The sequence below is a fragment of the Eurosta solidaginis genome, chromosome 4 (assembly GCF_040869045.1).
Source record: "Eurosta solidaginis isolate ZX-2024a chromosome 4, ASM4086904v1, whole genome shotgun sequence".
NCBI classification, from domain to species: Eukaryota; Metazoa; Arthropoda; class Insecta; order Diptera; family Tephritidae; genus Eurosta; species Eurosta solidaginis.
In genome coordinates this window covers 6,099,242-6,114,528 of record NC_090322.1, presented here as the reverse complement: position 1 = coordinate 6,114,528, position 15,287 = coordinate 6,099,242, and the positions used below count along the sequence as shown (strand labels likewise).

The 15,287-nt window shown below is 42.2% G+C and overlaps 1 protein-coding gene across 7 annotated transcripts in view; it reads left to right on the top strand.

Moving 5' to 3' along the window:
• LOC137248891 (hybrid signal transduction histidine kinase M) overlaps positions 1–10,897 on the top strand; it is an 82,303-nt gene extending 71,406 nt beyond the window's left edge. For 4 of the 7 annotated variants that reach the window (XM_067779870.1, XM_067779866.1, XM_067779864.1 and 1 more), the window contains exons 2-3: positions 998–1,433; positions 7,819–10,897. In XM_067779870.1, coding sequence (XP_067635971.1) covers positions 1,026–1,433; positions 7,819–8,925 — 1,515 coding nt within the window. In that variant the 5' untranslated portion in view covers positions 998–1,025 and the 3' untranslated portion in view covers positions 8,926–10,897. Of the gene's footprint in view, positions 1–770; positions 868–997; positions 1,434–7,818 lie in introns of those variants that run through there. The other 3 variants (XM_067779867.1, XM_067779868.1, XM_067779871.1) reach the window with 2 other exon arrangements.
• The last annotated feature ends 4,390 nt before the right edge of the window (positions 10,898–15,287 follow it).

Genomic DNA, 15,287 nt, shown 5'->3' with positions numbered 1-15,287 from the left:
AACATTTCCGTAGTGAGCTGAAATTCGTAAGCAGGAATACTGACAAAAATTTATTCAACTATAAAACTTCCTCTATCTTAGTTCTCCTAGCAACGCATTTGTTTTCTTTTTTGCTTCCTTTTCATTCGTCGTATCTCCTCTGGTTTTGTTTTTTGTTTTCTATCTGTCCTTTACCGCCGTCTCAAAGCTTTGTGCAATGCTCCTAAACACACAGAGCCACCTATTAACGCGGTAGGCGAGCAGCCGAACGAACGAGAGAAGGTAGTAAAGTTTTGGAAATACAACAAAATGTGAAATGCGCCACAGACCACAGAATAGTCTCAACGAAGCTTCAGTTCCTCCAAAACTATGCAAGCTTATCATAAAAAAATCGTTATCAGACGATATCTTGCCACCGACTAAAACGATGATGTATATGTGTGTGCGTGTATGTATTTGCATTGGTGTAGGTGAGAGCAGCTCGAAACGAATGGACGCTTAGTTGCTTGCACGCTTGGCTGTTTGGGTACCACTTGTATGTGGTGTGCTTTGCTTTAGCTGAGTTTTTTGTCAAACGTTTATTAATTAATAGCCAAAAAATAGTAGCGAAAAAAGAGCAGAAAGGTAAAAGGCAAACAAGCGCGCCATACCCACGCACACTCTTGCGACCATGTAAGGTGTGCACAAGTGTATGCACATATGTGAACGGGTGTGCTTTCATGAGTGGGTGTATTTGTGTACATATATGCACACTATCGAGACTTCACACGGTTTTTATCGCAAACTCGGTCTATTCTGTTAAGGCGGCTATCAGTCATACGCGGTCTGGGCCGACTCTAATCATCTAGTCCGTTTTATTCAGCTCGCAGCTCAACACATACTTTTAAGGTTCGTTGAAGTGCGTTGTGGTGTTATTGTTTTTTGTTAGGATTTCATTTATTAGGGCTTACCGTCAATATTTTTTTTAAGCAACTCATAAGTTTTCCATAATTTAATTGCGTAAATTTTTTTTTTTTAGCAGCTTCAAGACGTCTGACATAAAACGCATGAAAATGGAGAAGACTCCCCGTTACACACAACGGGAGCGCAATATGGTACTGGGATTTGCCGCTCAGTATAAGGATGTTATCGAGAATAAGCGCACTGATGCCGAATCCAATCGTAAAAAGGACGACGTTTGGCGTCAAATAGCGAAAGAGTTTAATGCGCGCGTCTATCATCAACGCTCCGCTAAACAATTACGTCAACTCTACAAAAATATGAAATTGCTTTTGAAGAAGGATCTTTGTGGCGAAGGTAAAGGCAATCGTACATTTATGGATCTATTGAATACGCTATCGCAGCAAGAATCTGTCGCACAATACATATCGGAACAGATGTCACCGAGCGGTGGTAGTAATATGGGTAATGGTGGCTATGGTCGCAAATATGATGATGACTATGATGACTCAAAGGTGAGTTGGAGATAATAAATTTAAAAAAAGTAAAACGTATGAGGGAAAATGTGGCTGTTGAATCGGGTTTTTTTGTTGGATAGTAGATAAAAGGTAACGGAATATAGGTTGTAGCACTCCACGACAGATAACAAGTATGGTTTAGTACAGCACAGATTAAACTGGGCGCGCGCGATAACGGGTAGCAAGCACCTTTGTGTAGGTAAACTGCAGAATGAATGTTAGAAATATTTAATGGCTTGATTCATATGAAACTCAAGCGCTCATATGGCTGCGCTAGGTTGGGGTTGCAAAGTCTGTGCAGACTCCCTATCATCAATACGAAATAGATAGACTGTTATCACATCAGCTGTTTGAAATCTTGCTTTGTGGATCGCATTCCAAAAGCAATAGATATTAGTATTGCATTCTGCAAAATTTATGACAGGTGCAATTGCATGTATTTTGTTGTTGCATTGCGTATGTTATGCAATGAAAATTTGCTATGCAACGATGCTAGACCATTTGCACCTGATCATAAACTGCCCCAATGAGTCCAAGATATCGCAAATAGGGATAGCAGCCATATTGGTTAGTGTTTGAGAAAAAAGTAGCAGTATGGGAACCTAGCAACTATTACTACCGACGTCATATATTCCAGCTGCTTTACTTGGGTTTGTTGTTGTTATACACACGTGTTAAGATATTGTAACGAATGTAGGGCAATTCCGCTTATTTGAAACCTTCTGCTAACTTTCGAATTGCTAAACTGTTGAATAAATCACTTCAATATTCTGTATTGCAAAATGGTCTTTATTAAACTACTTTGGGAGTACATAATATAATTATACTTCACAATTATACTTCACTTCGGAACTCATACCGTGTTTAAATCAAACGAATTACTCATTCCTCATCTTGCGCTGCTTTTATACTCTCTGTTGCCTCATCTGCATATTTCTGCTAAGATCTAGACGTTTCGCCTTCTAGAACTGCTGTATCTCGTGCTTGGTAATTGAGCTACATATATGCGTGTGTATTTGGGAGTAAGAACTTCGGCTGATTACTAAATCTGTGTGTGTGAGGTATTTCTACGTTGCCTTGTACATACTAAGTGTGGCTAGATTTAATGTGTACGTGTACATAAGAGTGGCTGCTTCATGATTTTGTTGTTGCATAATTATTAACTAGCCTAGTGATATCAACCTTCGCCACAATATTTTTTTTTTACATTTCAACATGGCTGCTTTTCTTCTTACGTCATTCTTACATCCGTCGGATAATGGTTTATTGCCAAATCTTTAGCTCTTTGATTGGTGATCGCAATGTAAGCTTCTGTGAAAACTCATATCACTTTGCCTGCTAAGTCCAAAAAGTCAGTGAATGTAGACAAGCTACCAATGTCATTCTAGGCACAACAAAGGTGCTATGCGTCCGCGTTTACAGAGGTATTCCTTTGTGTATGAAAGACCACGGAGATCGATGAATCGCTTGTACGGGCATTCATAACTCAAAAGAACAGAGTTCTCAGTTAAGGAAGGGGATACACATGCCTATACCACTTCAGGTCAGGTCAGGTTGGGTGGTAGCTTCCCTGATGAGAGGAAGCTCACTTGGACAACATGACGGTCCGTTGTGATACTACATATAATAAACTAAACTAACGGTGACGTAGATATAACTACTTAGAGAATCGTTGGGTAGCAACGATAAAGTTCCGAATGATCCCGATCTCAACCTTGGATAGCTCCTCGGGAGATCCAAGTGAGTCACGACCAAAATACTTTCGCCTAGTTCTGGCAAAAGCTGGGCAGTCAAGCATAAAGTGATTTGGTGATTCCACCTCATCATCCTCCATACAGCTGCAGCAGGATGGAGTTTCCAATATATTGAGACGTACCGCATGGATACCCATGGGACAGTGCCCTGTCAAAACCCCAATGACCATTGATATGTGAGCCTTAGTGAACCCAATTATTTCAGCAGACCTCCTGCCATCCACTTTCGGCCAGAAAGATCTTGATATCCTACAAGACGTAGTGTCCGCCCAACGTTTGCTGAGCTGACTCGAGGCCCAGCTATGGAAGAGCAATCCACAGGTGGCTAGCGGAATCCCGAAATCCCTACAGCCATCTTCATCCGGTTCAGTTGTACCGATTCGGGCTAAGAGATCCGCTTGACAGTTACCCGGAATATCACTATGGCCCGGGACCCAGATAATCTTAATTGTAAAATAATTCAATGCAATCGCAAGTGTGGTCAGGCACTCCCAGACCACCCTCGATCGCACTGTAGTTGAGCTCAAGGCCTTTATAGCCGCTTGGCTATCAGAGTAGATGTTAAATTCCCTAACCGTAGTAGCGCTGGATAGCATTTCATCCACCGCATCCTTAATCGCAGCAACTTCCGCTTGGAATACATTGCAGTGATCAGCCAACTTAAACTTGCGGCTTACATTTAGCTCTTGACAAAAGACCCCCCCGCCAACCTTTCCGTCCAACTTCGACCCATCCGTGAACAAGTTAACCGGTCCCATGCCCCAGATAATTCCTCTTCTCCACTCCTCCCTCGGGGGAATGACTGGGGTGAAGGTTGTATAGGGAGCGGCCACCGGCATGCAATAGTCCGTCCTGTCCGGGATAAAGTCGAAACTAGTAAGAAGGCTAGAGTGTCCGAAATCAGAAAGCATATAACCCATATCACGAAGCCTGACCAACGACCGGGCCGCGGCTGCCTTTCCCGCAATATCTACTGGATGTATATTCAGCATGACATTCAGTGCCAAGGTAGGTGTTGTTCTCATAGCGCCACTGATGCCGATAAGCGCCGTCCGTTGCACTGACACTAGCATTTTGGAGGTGCTCGCCGTGTCCAGTGCTTTCCACCAGACCAGCACCCCATATAGCAGAATCGGTTTGACAACCATCTCATAAAGCCAGTGTACTACTCTGGCGAGAGCCCCCATCTCTTTCCGATAGCCCCCCTGCAGCAGTACAAGGCAACCGCGGCCTTCCTGGCCCTATCTTCCACATTGGGCCTCCAGGACAGCTTCTTGTCCAGAACAATTCCCAAATATTTAACCCTGTCAGTAAGTACCAACGGTACCCCTCCAATCGAAGGAGTTCTGAAGTCGGGTATCTTATATCTCCTTGTAAAAAGAACCAATTCTGTTTTTCCCGGGTTGACCGCCACTCCACATGATTCAGCCCACCTAGCCACAGTATCCAGGTATCCCTGCAGAACATCGCGCAGGGTGCCCAGAAATTTGCCCCTGACTAGGATAGCGAGGTCATCTGCATAGGCAACCACCCGACAGCCATTGGCTTCCAGCTCCACAAGAAGCTCGTTGACTACCACAACCCAGAGCAGAGGAGATAGGACACCTCCCTGTGGCGTGCCCCTGCACACCTTCCTCCTTATTATGGCTCCTCCCCACTCCGCTGCGACAATTCTGCCGCATAGAAGTTTGCTAATAAATTCAACCAGAGCCGCTTCGACTCCTAAACCCACCAGAGCTCTTTCGATTGCCCCCGGTAGAACATTGTTAAAAGCCCCCTCGATGTCTAGAAAGGCACCCAGAGCATATTCTTTATGCTCTAGAGACCCCTCTATTTGCTTTACAATCGAATGGAGAGCCGTTTCCGTCGATCTGCCTTTGCAGTACGCATGCTGTGAAGCCGACAGTAACCCCCCAGGTATCCTTTCTCGTAGGTACAGGTCAATCAGCCGCTCAAGCGTCTTAAGAAGAAACGACGAGAGACTGATTGGCCTGAAATCCTTAGGTGTTACATGAGAGCCCCTGCCGGCCTTCGGAATGAAGATGACCCTAACCGTGTGCCACGACCTAGGGATATAGTTAAGCCTGAGGCAGTTAGTGTAGATGATGGCCAACCAGCGGCAGGAAATCCCTAAAGACCTTTGAAGTTGCGCAGGAATGATGCCATCCGGACCGGGTGACTTATAGGGCTTGAACGAATTTATAGCCCAGGATATTTGACTTTCCCGTAGTGGGATGGCAGGCATTTCTGCATGGCCAGCAACCGCCGACCACGCAAGCGAAGATCCCTGCGCAACTGGGACATCGGGAAAATGATTGTCCAGTAAAAGTCTCAGGGACTCCTCGCTACTCATCGACCAGTCCCCACCATCATCTCTCAGATACCCCCGAGGGGCGGGATTCCTAGAGAGTATTTTTCTAAGCCTCGCGGATTCATTGCAGCCCTCCACGTTTTCACAGAAGCTTCGCCATGAATCCCGCTTGGCTAACCTTATTTCATATTTATAAATCCCCAGACTCACCTTATAGAGCTCCCAGTCCGAGGGTAGTCTACTCCTCCTGGCTCTATTAAAGAGCCGCCTACTGGACGCTCTTAGGTCGTCAAGGGAATCAGACCACCAGGGCGGCTTGCCCTTCCCCCTGTAAGTTTTCAGTGGGCAGGACTGTTGAAAGGCGCTATTGCCTGCCAAGGTGAAGTTTTCCACCAGATCGTCTATTTCAGATTCGGACAGGTCCGAACCAGCGATAGGCGCCTCAGGCAATAGCTCTCCCAACTTCCTACAATACAAGTCCCAGTTGGTACTTTTAGGGTCCCTAAAAGATATTTTACCGGGACGTTCTTCATTCACCGAGAACTGAATATATCGGTGATCAGAGAAAGAGTGCTCGTTGAGAACCCTCCATCCAGATATCAGATCTTCCAGTTCTCTGCTAACCAGGGTGAGGTCCAAGACCTCCTCCCTTACCGCAGTAATAAAAGTCGGGTCATTCCCCCTATTACATATACAAAGTCCCTCATCTACAATAAAAGTAAATAAAGACTCACCTCTGGTGTTCGTATCCGAGCTCCCCCATATGCTATGGTGTGCATTAGCATCGGCACCTATGATTACGCCAACACCTCTCCGCCTTGCTTCAGCGGTGATTTCGCCCAGTATCACAGGCGGTGGTCCCGTTACGTCCCCATGGGGCATATACGCTGAGACCACCCACAATTCGCTACTGCCTCGCTCGAGGCAGACCGTGGTTACGTCAGCATTGCTGAAATTAGAGAGAATAAAAGCTTTAAATTCCTTTTTAATAAGCACACAGGATCTAGGCCTACCTGCCTCCCCATGCACCAAGGTGTTGAATTTTCCCGTCCTTAATCCAGAAATTTTTCCGCCGTTACTACTCAGCCACGGCTCCTGGACAAGGACAATATCCACTCCGCCTTTCTCAAGACAGAGCAACAAGTTTGCGGAAGCCGCCTTAGAATGCTGAAGATTGATTTGACGGATTTCCATCAACACCACTCTTCTTCTTCTGCACCCCATCCTTGGCGGCTTCGCCCTCGGAGACTAGGAGGTCCTCCTCCTCCCCCAACAGACGACTTACACTGATGACGGATCCCGCCATCGATGATTCGCCCTCGGAGGCCAGGAGCTCCTCCTCGGCCCTATCATCCAGACGACTAGCACTGATGACAGATCCCGCTATTGACGGGACGTCAACAGTGCTTTCGCTGTCCAATTTAGCGGAGTCAGCATCCACAACCATGGGTACTGGCTCCCCTGCGGACGTCTCCACCTCCCGAACAGTCTCTGTGGGAGAGGAACCATCCCCCCTGGAATCGGCGTGGTAGATTTTAAGAACCACACGCTCGAGGCCATAGGAGATAACTCCCCTCGTGTCAGAGAGAGGACCGGTGGACTCTGCGTTTAGCAGAATCAGCACTTGCCGACGTGGCCCAACAGCCTCCTCTACTCTGAGGACCCTCCAGTTATGCGTCGGAAGGTTCGGGTTGCAGTAACGCATTAGTTCGAGTATTTTCTCCGGCTGAGATGGCCCAATGTAAGCTTCTGTGAAAACTCATATCACTTTGCCTGCTAAGTCCAAAAAGTCAGTGAATGTAGACAAGCTACCAATGTCATTCTAGGCACAACAAAGGTGCTATGCGTCCGCGTTTACAGAGGTATTCCTTTGTGTATGAAAGACCACGGAGATCGATGAATCGCTTGTACGGGCATTCATAACTCAAAAGAACAGAGTTCTCAGTTAAGGAAGGGGATACACATGCCTATACCACTTCAAAATTTTCAATTGCGTATCAAACTTGGCTTAGAAACACCGGAATAATTTTACGTTCTGCTTGGCGAACACAGTGGTTCTGTCTTAAGGACCCTCAAGAAAAGACAGAAGGCCAGGGCCCCAGGGTTTGGACTGTGGTGAAATATCCTGCGATTTCTATCGGACATTTGAACATTCAGCATAGTTCTTTGAGGTAGAAAGCTTTCGTAGCAATTCGTGTTTTTTTTTCTAATCTTATAAGCCCATGATTGGGTAACATTCAAAACCAGCCACCCTTATTTCAAATCCTTCCGTTTTCCTCATCAGCAAATAAAAAAGTGCTTATTTTCCATTTTCCAGAATCCTTTTCCGCAACTTGTAGCCCTCGCCTACGATGGCATGGATCCCGATGTGATTGTCATCAAATCGGAAGATCTCAGTGATAACGAGCAGTCACGGGCACCAGAGGATATGGATGACGATGACGGTGATTGTTTGAGCGCAAAGGATATACCAGAAGTTTGTTTGGAAGAGGAGGACGATGAAATATTCGCTACAGATTTACGTCAATCGACTCCGTTACCAAATGCACATGCGTCACAACGCTCTGCCTTCACACCGAATGGTGTACCTCCGCAACAAAACTCAGCACAACCAACGCAACAGCAACAACCTGAAGTGACCATACAAAATATTGGCGGCATACGCGTTGGCAGCATTGGTAGCTTAGCAAATTTGAAAGCTCTGCAAAATGGTATCAATAACTCAGCACTAAGTATACCAAACAACAACAACAATGCGGGTAGCACCAACAATAATAATTTGTCGAATAATAATCCACATGCGAATCATAATGGCCGTCAAACTCCTAGCACACGCCAACAAGTGAGCGCCGAACAACAAGCCGCACAACAATTGCTACTCAACGGGCTTGGTCTGAGTGCGGTGCATCCGTCGCAGCCACCATTGCCACAGCTACAACGCGCCGCACATCCCGGCAACAACAATATCAACAACAGTCTTATAAATAGCACAAACCAGCTATTGATGAGCTTGAATGCGAACGCCGGCTATGTGGGAATGCACAAAAGCAACAGTCATGGACACCAGCACAGTCACAGTCATAGTCATAATCACAATTACGGTCACAGTCAACACAATGGGCTTAGTGGCGGTGGCGCGGGAGGCGGGCTTGGTGGACTGCTGAATCAAAGCAACAGCAGTAGTGGCAGCAGCAGCGGTCTTGGAGGTACGCACCACGCCAATAATCGCAACAATGACTACCTCATGTCACTGGCGATAAAAGAACGCGAAAAGAAGATTGACCTGCTGAATGCGCAAATCGACTATTGGAAGACCCTTACAAAGAAGCTTGATGCGAATGGTGCGCATAATCCAACGCCTGCGTGCCTCTGTCATTTTCCTGGTAAAGTTAATGGGCTGCAAACACCAACAACCACCAGCTAGTCCGATTCGGAGGAGGGAGACGACGAGATAGAGGCAAATACAGTGGGCGTGGATGTGGCGAAAGCGCTTATGGCGGCAGCAGCGAAAACGGCAACAACCGCGGAGAGTGGTACAATCGAAACAGATGCTGTAGCTTTAGTAAATAATTCACTTGCGGAAAAGAAGCGTACAACCGATTGTGAAGCTGCTAAGGCTAGTGTAGAACGCAATGGGTGCTCGCCAGATGAAGCGCAACTAGAGCTTCGTATAACCCGTAGCTCGTCTGCCTCAACCGCTAACAATGCCAGCTTAAGCGATACGTTCAAATTGGCGGCAGAGAATTTTGAAATTCTCGAATTGGATGCTTACGCAGAGGAGATGGAATTCGATGAAGATGCCGATGTGCCATGTTTGCTGGTGAAAATGTATAAATAAATGCAAAATAGATAAAGTCCTCTGCTGCACAAACATAGCGGCTGTAGCACAGCAGCAGCTGTAACGTTACGCGCTTAGCTAAGGATTAAATTGTAGTCTAAAGTATTTGTAAGCAAATAGAATTGTAAGTTTTTATTTTTCAAAACTTTGCTTATGAACTTACAATGTTGGCTACACAAATAGCACACTCTTGTTTTTAAATATTCAAAATGTTTTCTTTATATGTGTATTTTTTGTTTCTTGTTTTATATAAAAGCTTGTATATTATCTAGCACAGGTTTCAATTTTCGTAAAAAATTTTACCAATTTGAAGTTTTCCAAATTTTTAATTTTGTGATTATACCAGTTTTTCTGTTCAATATTGAGCTTATTTAACTTTTATTTACTAGCAGCTATTTATAAAAAATTTATATCTGCTATTTTGAGTTTAAAATAGTTTAATTTATACCAGTTTTATTTGTATTTAATAAAATTATACCAGTTTGTTTCAAAATATGCATACATATGTATATTTAAAAAACGTGCAAAAAACTTACTATATTTGTAATATTGTAAAAAATTGAATAAAAAGGATGTGCTAATTGTGTGGCCACCACTAAATAAGCGCGCTAACTGACGGTCCCTTTAAATACTTGTTTTACCAACGTTTTTGTTACACCGTATGTATTACATTTTTTGTATTTGTTAATTTTTTTTAATGCGCATAGTTTTAAAAATTTATTTTTGGATTTAAAACAAAAATATATACATAATTCATAATTTTATTAAAGTTAGCAAATGTACAAATATGGTTCCTAATCTAGTCTTTTTCAACATAACAAACGATAAAAATGGTTAATTAAAAATTATTTACAACAAAAACAAATAAAATTTGCAGTTGCAGCTATGTCCACATTATAGGCACGACCTAAGCTTATAAGCCTCTGAAAACTGTTCCACAAAAAAAAGCCAGTAGTTTTGAAAAATAAATAAATATTCTATGCTAACAATAACAAAATAAAGGTGCCATTTCTTGTACCAAATAGATTTTTTTTATTAAAAATTAGTATATATTAAAGTTAGAATTAAAGCAAACTTGATTAAAATTTTGTTTGTAGTATTTTAAGTCTGTTTCCTTGATATGAATTCGCATGTGCCCATAAATGTAAATATCTATATGTATAAACAAGTATTTGACATAATACATACACATAACTTAATAATATGTAATATGTATAAAAGTGTAAAAATGCATGTACTTACATACATATATGTGAAAGAGTAAAATTAATTGTTTACTTAAAATTAATTTTTTTAGCATAATTAATTTTAATATTTCCGCAAAAACTTTTTGCACTCAAACATTTATGCCAGTTAAATATGTCAATTTTTATGCAAATTTAATATATAGTTTCTAAATTTATGCCAGTTTTAGTTTTTATCAGTATTTGTTCATGTTAATTTTTAATTTTAACAGTATAATATTGTAAAACTTCAAGTTTATGCCAGTTTCACCTTAATATGTGTTTATACCAGTTTTTCTTATACCAGTTTTAACATAAACCATTTTGAAATAGTATCAGTTTTTGTTAATAGTAGTTGTAACTTAAAACGTTTTTCATCTATAACGATTTTGGCTCATGCCAGTTTAAAGTTAAACTATTATATAGTGAAAATCGCACATTGTAAAAATTCTGCATCACATTTAGACTGAACTGAAGATTTCATACAGTTTTTAATTCTTTGGTTTACCTCCTCTATCTTTGTATATCTTTAGCCCAATTTTTATATTTGCGCTTTTTCAGTTTTTTTAAATAAATTCAACACACCTTCGTTCAATCTTCAGCTTTCAATAAAATAATTTATTTAAAAGATCTGTCAGCATTTTGTGTATGAAATATTAAGAGATTTGCTAGTCATTAAAAGTATGCAAATAAAATTTATGGAAATTTGTAATATAACAACCGCTATATGTAGTATGGCATAGTAGAAGTGAATTGTATAATATTTATATATTTACTACTATTGTTGTGTGTATAAAAGAATATGAATAAAGTTTTCTAAAAAAAGTACTTCGTAAAAGAGGGCTAACTAAGTTTTATATTCGCTAGAAAAGCTTGTAAATAATGTGACGAATATTAGCATCACTAAGCTGCTACTAAATAAATGCACAACAACAATAAAGCAGCCACTCTTATGTAGAAGGCGACGAAGAGATATCTCACACATACAAATATGTAGTCATCGGCCGAAGTACCCTGCAAAAAATGCGATTGGTCTAGGATGACTCCGGGATGAGTCGCAAAGGAGTATGCGAACAATTCCATCTCTTTGTATGAGTTGAACTGTTCCCTTTTGTTTGAGCATGTCCTATGAAGAGACTAATTGTACCCATTTATACCAGAAAGGTACCCATATGGGAATATAAGAAGACTGGTCGCTGGACTGTCGACAATATATAATGCATCCTACGGTCGACAAAGATAGACGGAGAGCCAATAGACACGCACATAAACACAAATTCAGCGCGTCACCAATCACCATCACCGCTAAAGAGGTTGAGGACGCCTTTGGTCGCGCTAAACCATCCAAAGCAGTGGGCCCAGACGGCATAGCCATGCCGATGCTTAAAAGCCTAGGGAAAGAGGGTTTCAAATATTTAGCGCATGTCTTCAACCTGTCTCTTTCCACCTTTGTCATACCCGAGAAATGGAAAATGGCCAAGGTGGTCCCGCGACTAAAGCCTGGGAAACCAGCTAACATAGGTGAGTCGTATCGTCCAATATCTCTCCTATCGCCAGTGGCAAAGACGCTTGAAGCCATCTTGCTCCCTTATTTCCAAACAAATTTGCAGCTAGCCCCTCATCAGCATGGCTTCAGAAAACTCCATAGCACTACCACCGCACTAAATTCCATTAGCACCCAGATAAATTGCGGTTTAAATCAATACCCCCACCATAGAACAGTACTCATAGCGCTAGACCTATCAAAAGCTTTTGATACGGTCTACCATGGCTCGTTACTGCAAGACCTGGAAGGGTCTACCCTTCCCCCATGTCTTAAAAGGTGGACCGCAAATTATCTGGGTGGTCGGCAGGCATCGGTGCAATTTAGAAACGAAACATCAAAACCAAGGAGAATTAAACAAGGGGTGCCACAGGGTGGTGTCCTATCCCCACTTTTGTTTAATTTCTACATATCTAAGCTACCTTCACCACCGGAAGGAGTCACAATCCTTTCCTACGCCGATAACTGCACAATAATGGCCACAGGCCCAGGCCCAAAGATCGATGCGCTATGCAATAAAATAAACGGCTACCTCCCTGATATCTCCAGTTTTTTCGCCTCGCGAAACCTGGCATTATCACCGACTAAATCTTCCGCGACCCTATTTACAACATGGACGTCCCAAATGTCGACCATTTTGAACATCCACGTCGATGGCACTACGCTACCGACTGTCCGACACCCCAAAATCTTGGGTGTGACGTTTGATCAGGATCTACATTTTGGTGAGCACGCAGCCGCAATTGTTCCGAGAATTCAGAGCCGTAACAAAATCCTCAAATCCCTCGCTGGCAGTACCTGGGGAAAAGATAAAGAAACGCTCATGACTACATACAAAGCAATTAGCCAGCCGATTAGGTGATACGCGTCACCCATATGGTCGCCAAGCCTAAAAATTACCCACTGGAAGAAACTACAGGCCTGCCAAAATACTGCTCTCAGAATCGCCACGGGCTGTCTTCTTATGTCCCCAGAACACCATCTGCATAATGAGGCGAGAATACTCCCCATCAGGTAGAGAAATGAGATGCTGACCAAACAGTTCCTGTTGAATACCCAGAAACCTGGGCATCCCAACAGACATCTGATTGATGAACCAGCACCGCCTAGGGGCTTAAGGAGTCATCTCCGTAAGCATTTTGAGGAAATACGGCACCTGAGAACCCAGCCGTATGAAGCGAAAAAACACAAGCAGGTCCTTGGTGAACTCCATAAACAGGCGTCGGACCTTTATGCCGGGAATTGCCCGGTGAATCCAGTACTTAAAGAAAAGTATCAAAAACTTGCGGAAGAGGAACGCATACTCCCCAGGGAAACGCGTGTCACTCTTGCTCAACTTCGTTCTGGATACTGTAACAGGTTAAACTCTTACCTATCCAGAATCAACCCCGACATACAAAATGTATGCCCCGCTTGCAATGTGTCCCCACATGACACCAACCATCTCTTTAATTGTAATGTGGAACCAACGTCTCTAACAGCCCTTTCCTTATGGTCCACCCCTGTTGAAACGGCATGTTTCCTTGGACTCCCGTTAGAGGATATTGATGACAATTTGTGATCGGTCGCGGCTATTAGGTGGGGCGAGCATTGCTACAACAACAACAACAAGACTGGCCCCTTTTCGGTTCTATAAGGACTCAAAAAGGGCCCAGACGCATTTTTTATGACAGAAACATAATCGAAGCGTTTGCCAAGCCACAAAATCTATTTGAGCGGGCGAAACAGCTTTTCTAAATGGAATAAGAAATATTCTCCGGAGACCAATCTCTTTAGGGATTAATCGCACGAATTTTTGCAGGGTACTATTTACTCACACATACACACGCACTTGGCTACAAATATACATGTATATAGCTGGTAGCCAAGCATTAAGTTCTCGAAATTACTAGACCTTAGGAGAAATGGGTGAACGAGGAAACCGAGAGTATAAAAGCAGCGCAAGTTGAATAATAACGAATCAGTTTTGATTTAAGCATGCTATTGGTTGTGAAGTATAATTGTGAAGTACTCATATATATAATACTTCTATATCAATACCTTCCTATCTTCCTAATGTGCAAATTTTCTGTCATCATTATTTGCTGAAACTGTGCAAATGTATTTTCTGCGCATGCGCGGGCTTTGTTAATGTTAGTGAATTGTAGTAGCGTGTGTAAAAAAAGTATTAAAGGGGTAACAACGGGTCACTATCCCCTTTACCTAACTTCTGCATATAATTGTTATAAAATCTCAGTTTAGTCAATTAAACAATGAAAAGGCCAGCAAATACAGTACAAGGCTTGATGTATTTATTATTTTAACATGGGTTGCAGCCATACAAAATACATTATTTACATATATAGTAAAAAAAACAAGTCGAAGAATTCATATTTTTTAAATGAAAAAAATTCAAGTAAACATGTACTTATACCTACATCCCAACAAGCATTTCTTTAAACGTGCTTTTTTTCGTTTCAAAAAACAAACGAATAGCCAAATAAAAACTTATTACTTCCTTACACAGCTGTGTGTCCGGTGATTATTAAAAATGACATTGCTAAATAAATTTTCGATGGCTATGTGATCGTCCATGATACTATTGGAGCATGCACCACTTGTATTTTGTAGAATTTAATTTATTAAACTTAATTTTGCCTTTCCAATTGGGCATGCCTAATGTAATGTACAATATTGATATAAGCAAGACGGCTTGTTGAAATATACACATATTTAAGCCCCTTTTTTACAAAAATTTAATGACAGCCTTGAGTTTTTGTCTCCTTCTCGCGTTGTATATCTGTACTGTAATGTTTGACAGGCTGCACAGTTCAGTAGTAGTGATTAGAAGTATTACATATATGGAAGTACTACACCCGTAATCTAAATAAAGACCACTTTGCAATACTGAATATTGGAGTGATTTATTCAACAGTTTAGAGATTCAAACGTTAGCAGAAGGAGGTTCAAATAAGCGGGATTTTCCTAAATTCATTACAATACTTTGCAGATGCCGAGCCTCACACGACATATGGGTCTAGGTCAAGACAAGGAATCACATCCGAAAAGATTTGTCTTTACATCACCTTTCTCTAAGTTGCAGTGGTGCTGTTTGAGGTCACAGAACGATTTCTGTAAGTTAGCATGGCAAAGGGATATTTGACGCTTGCACAGTCATACCATCCAGCAACAAGAGCATGATA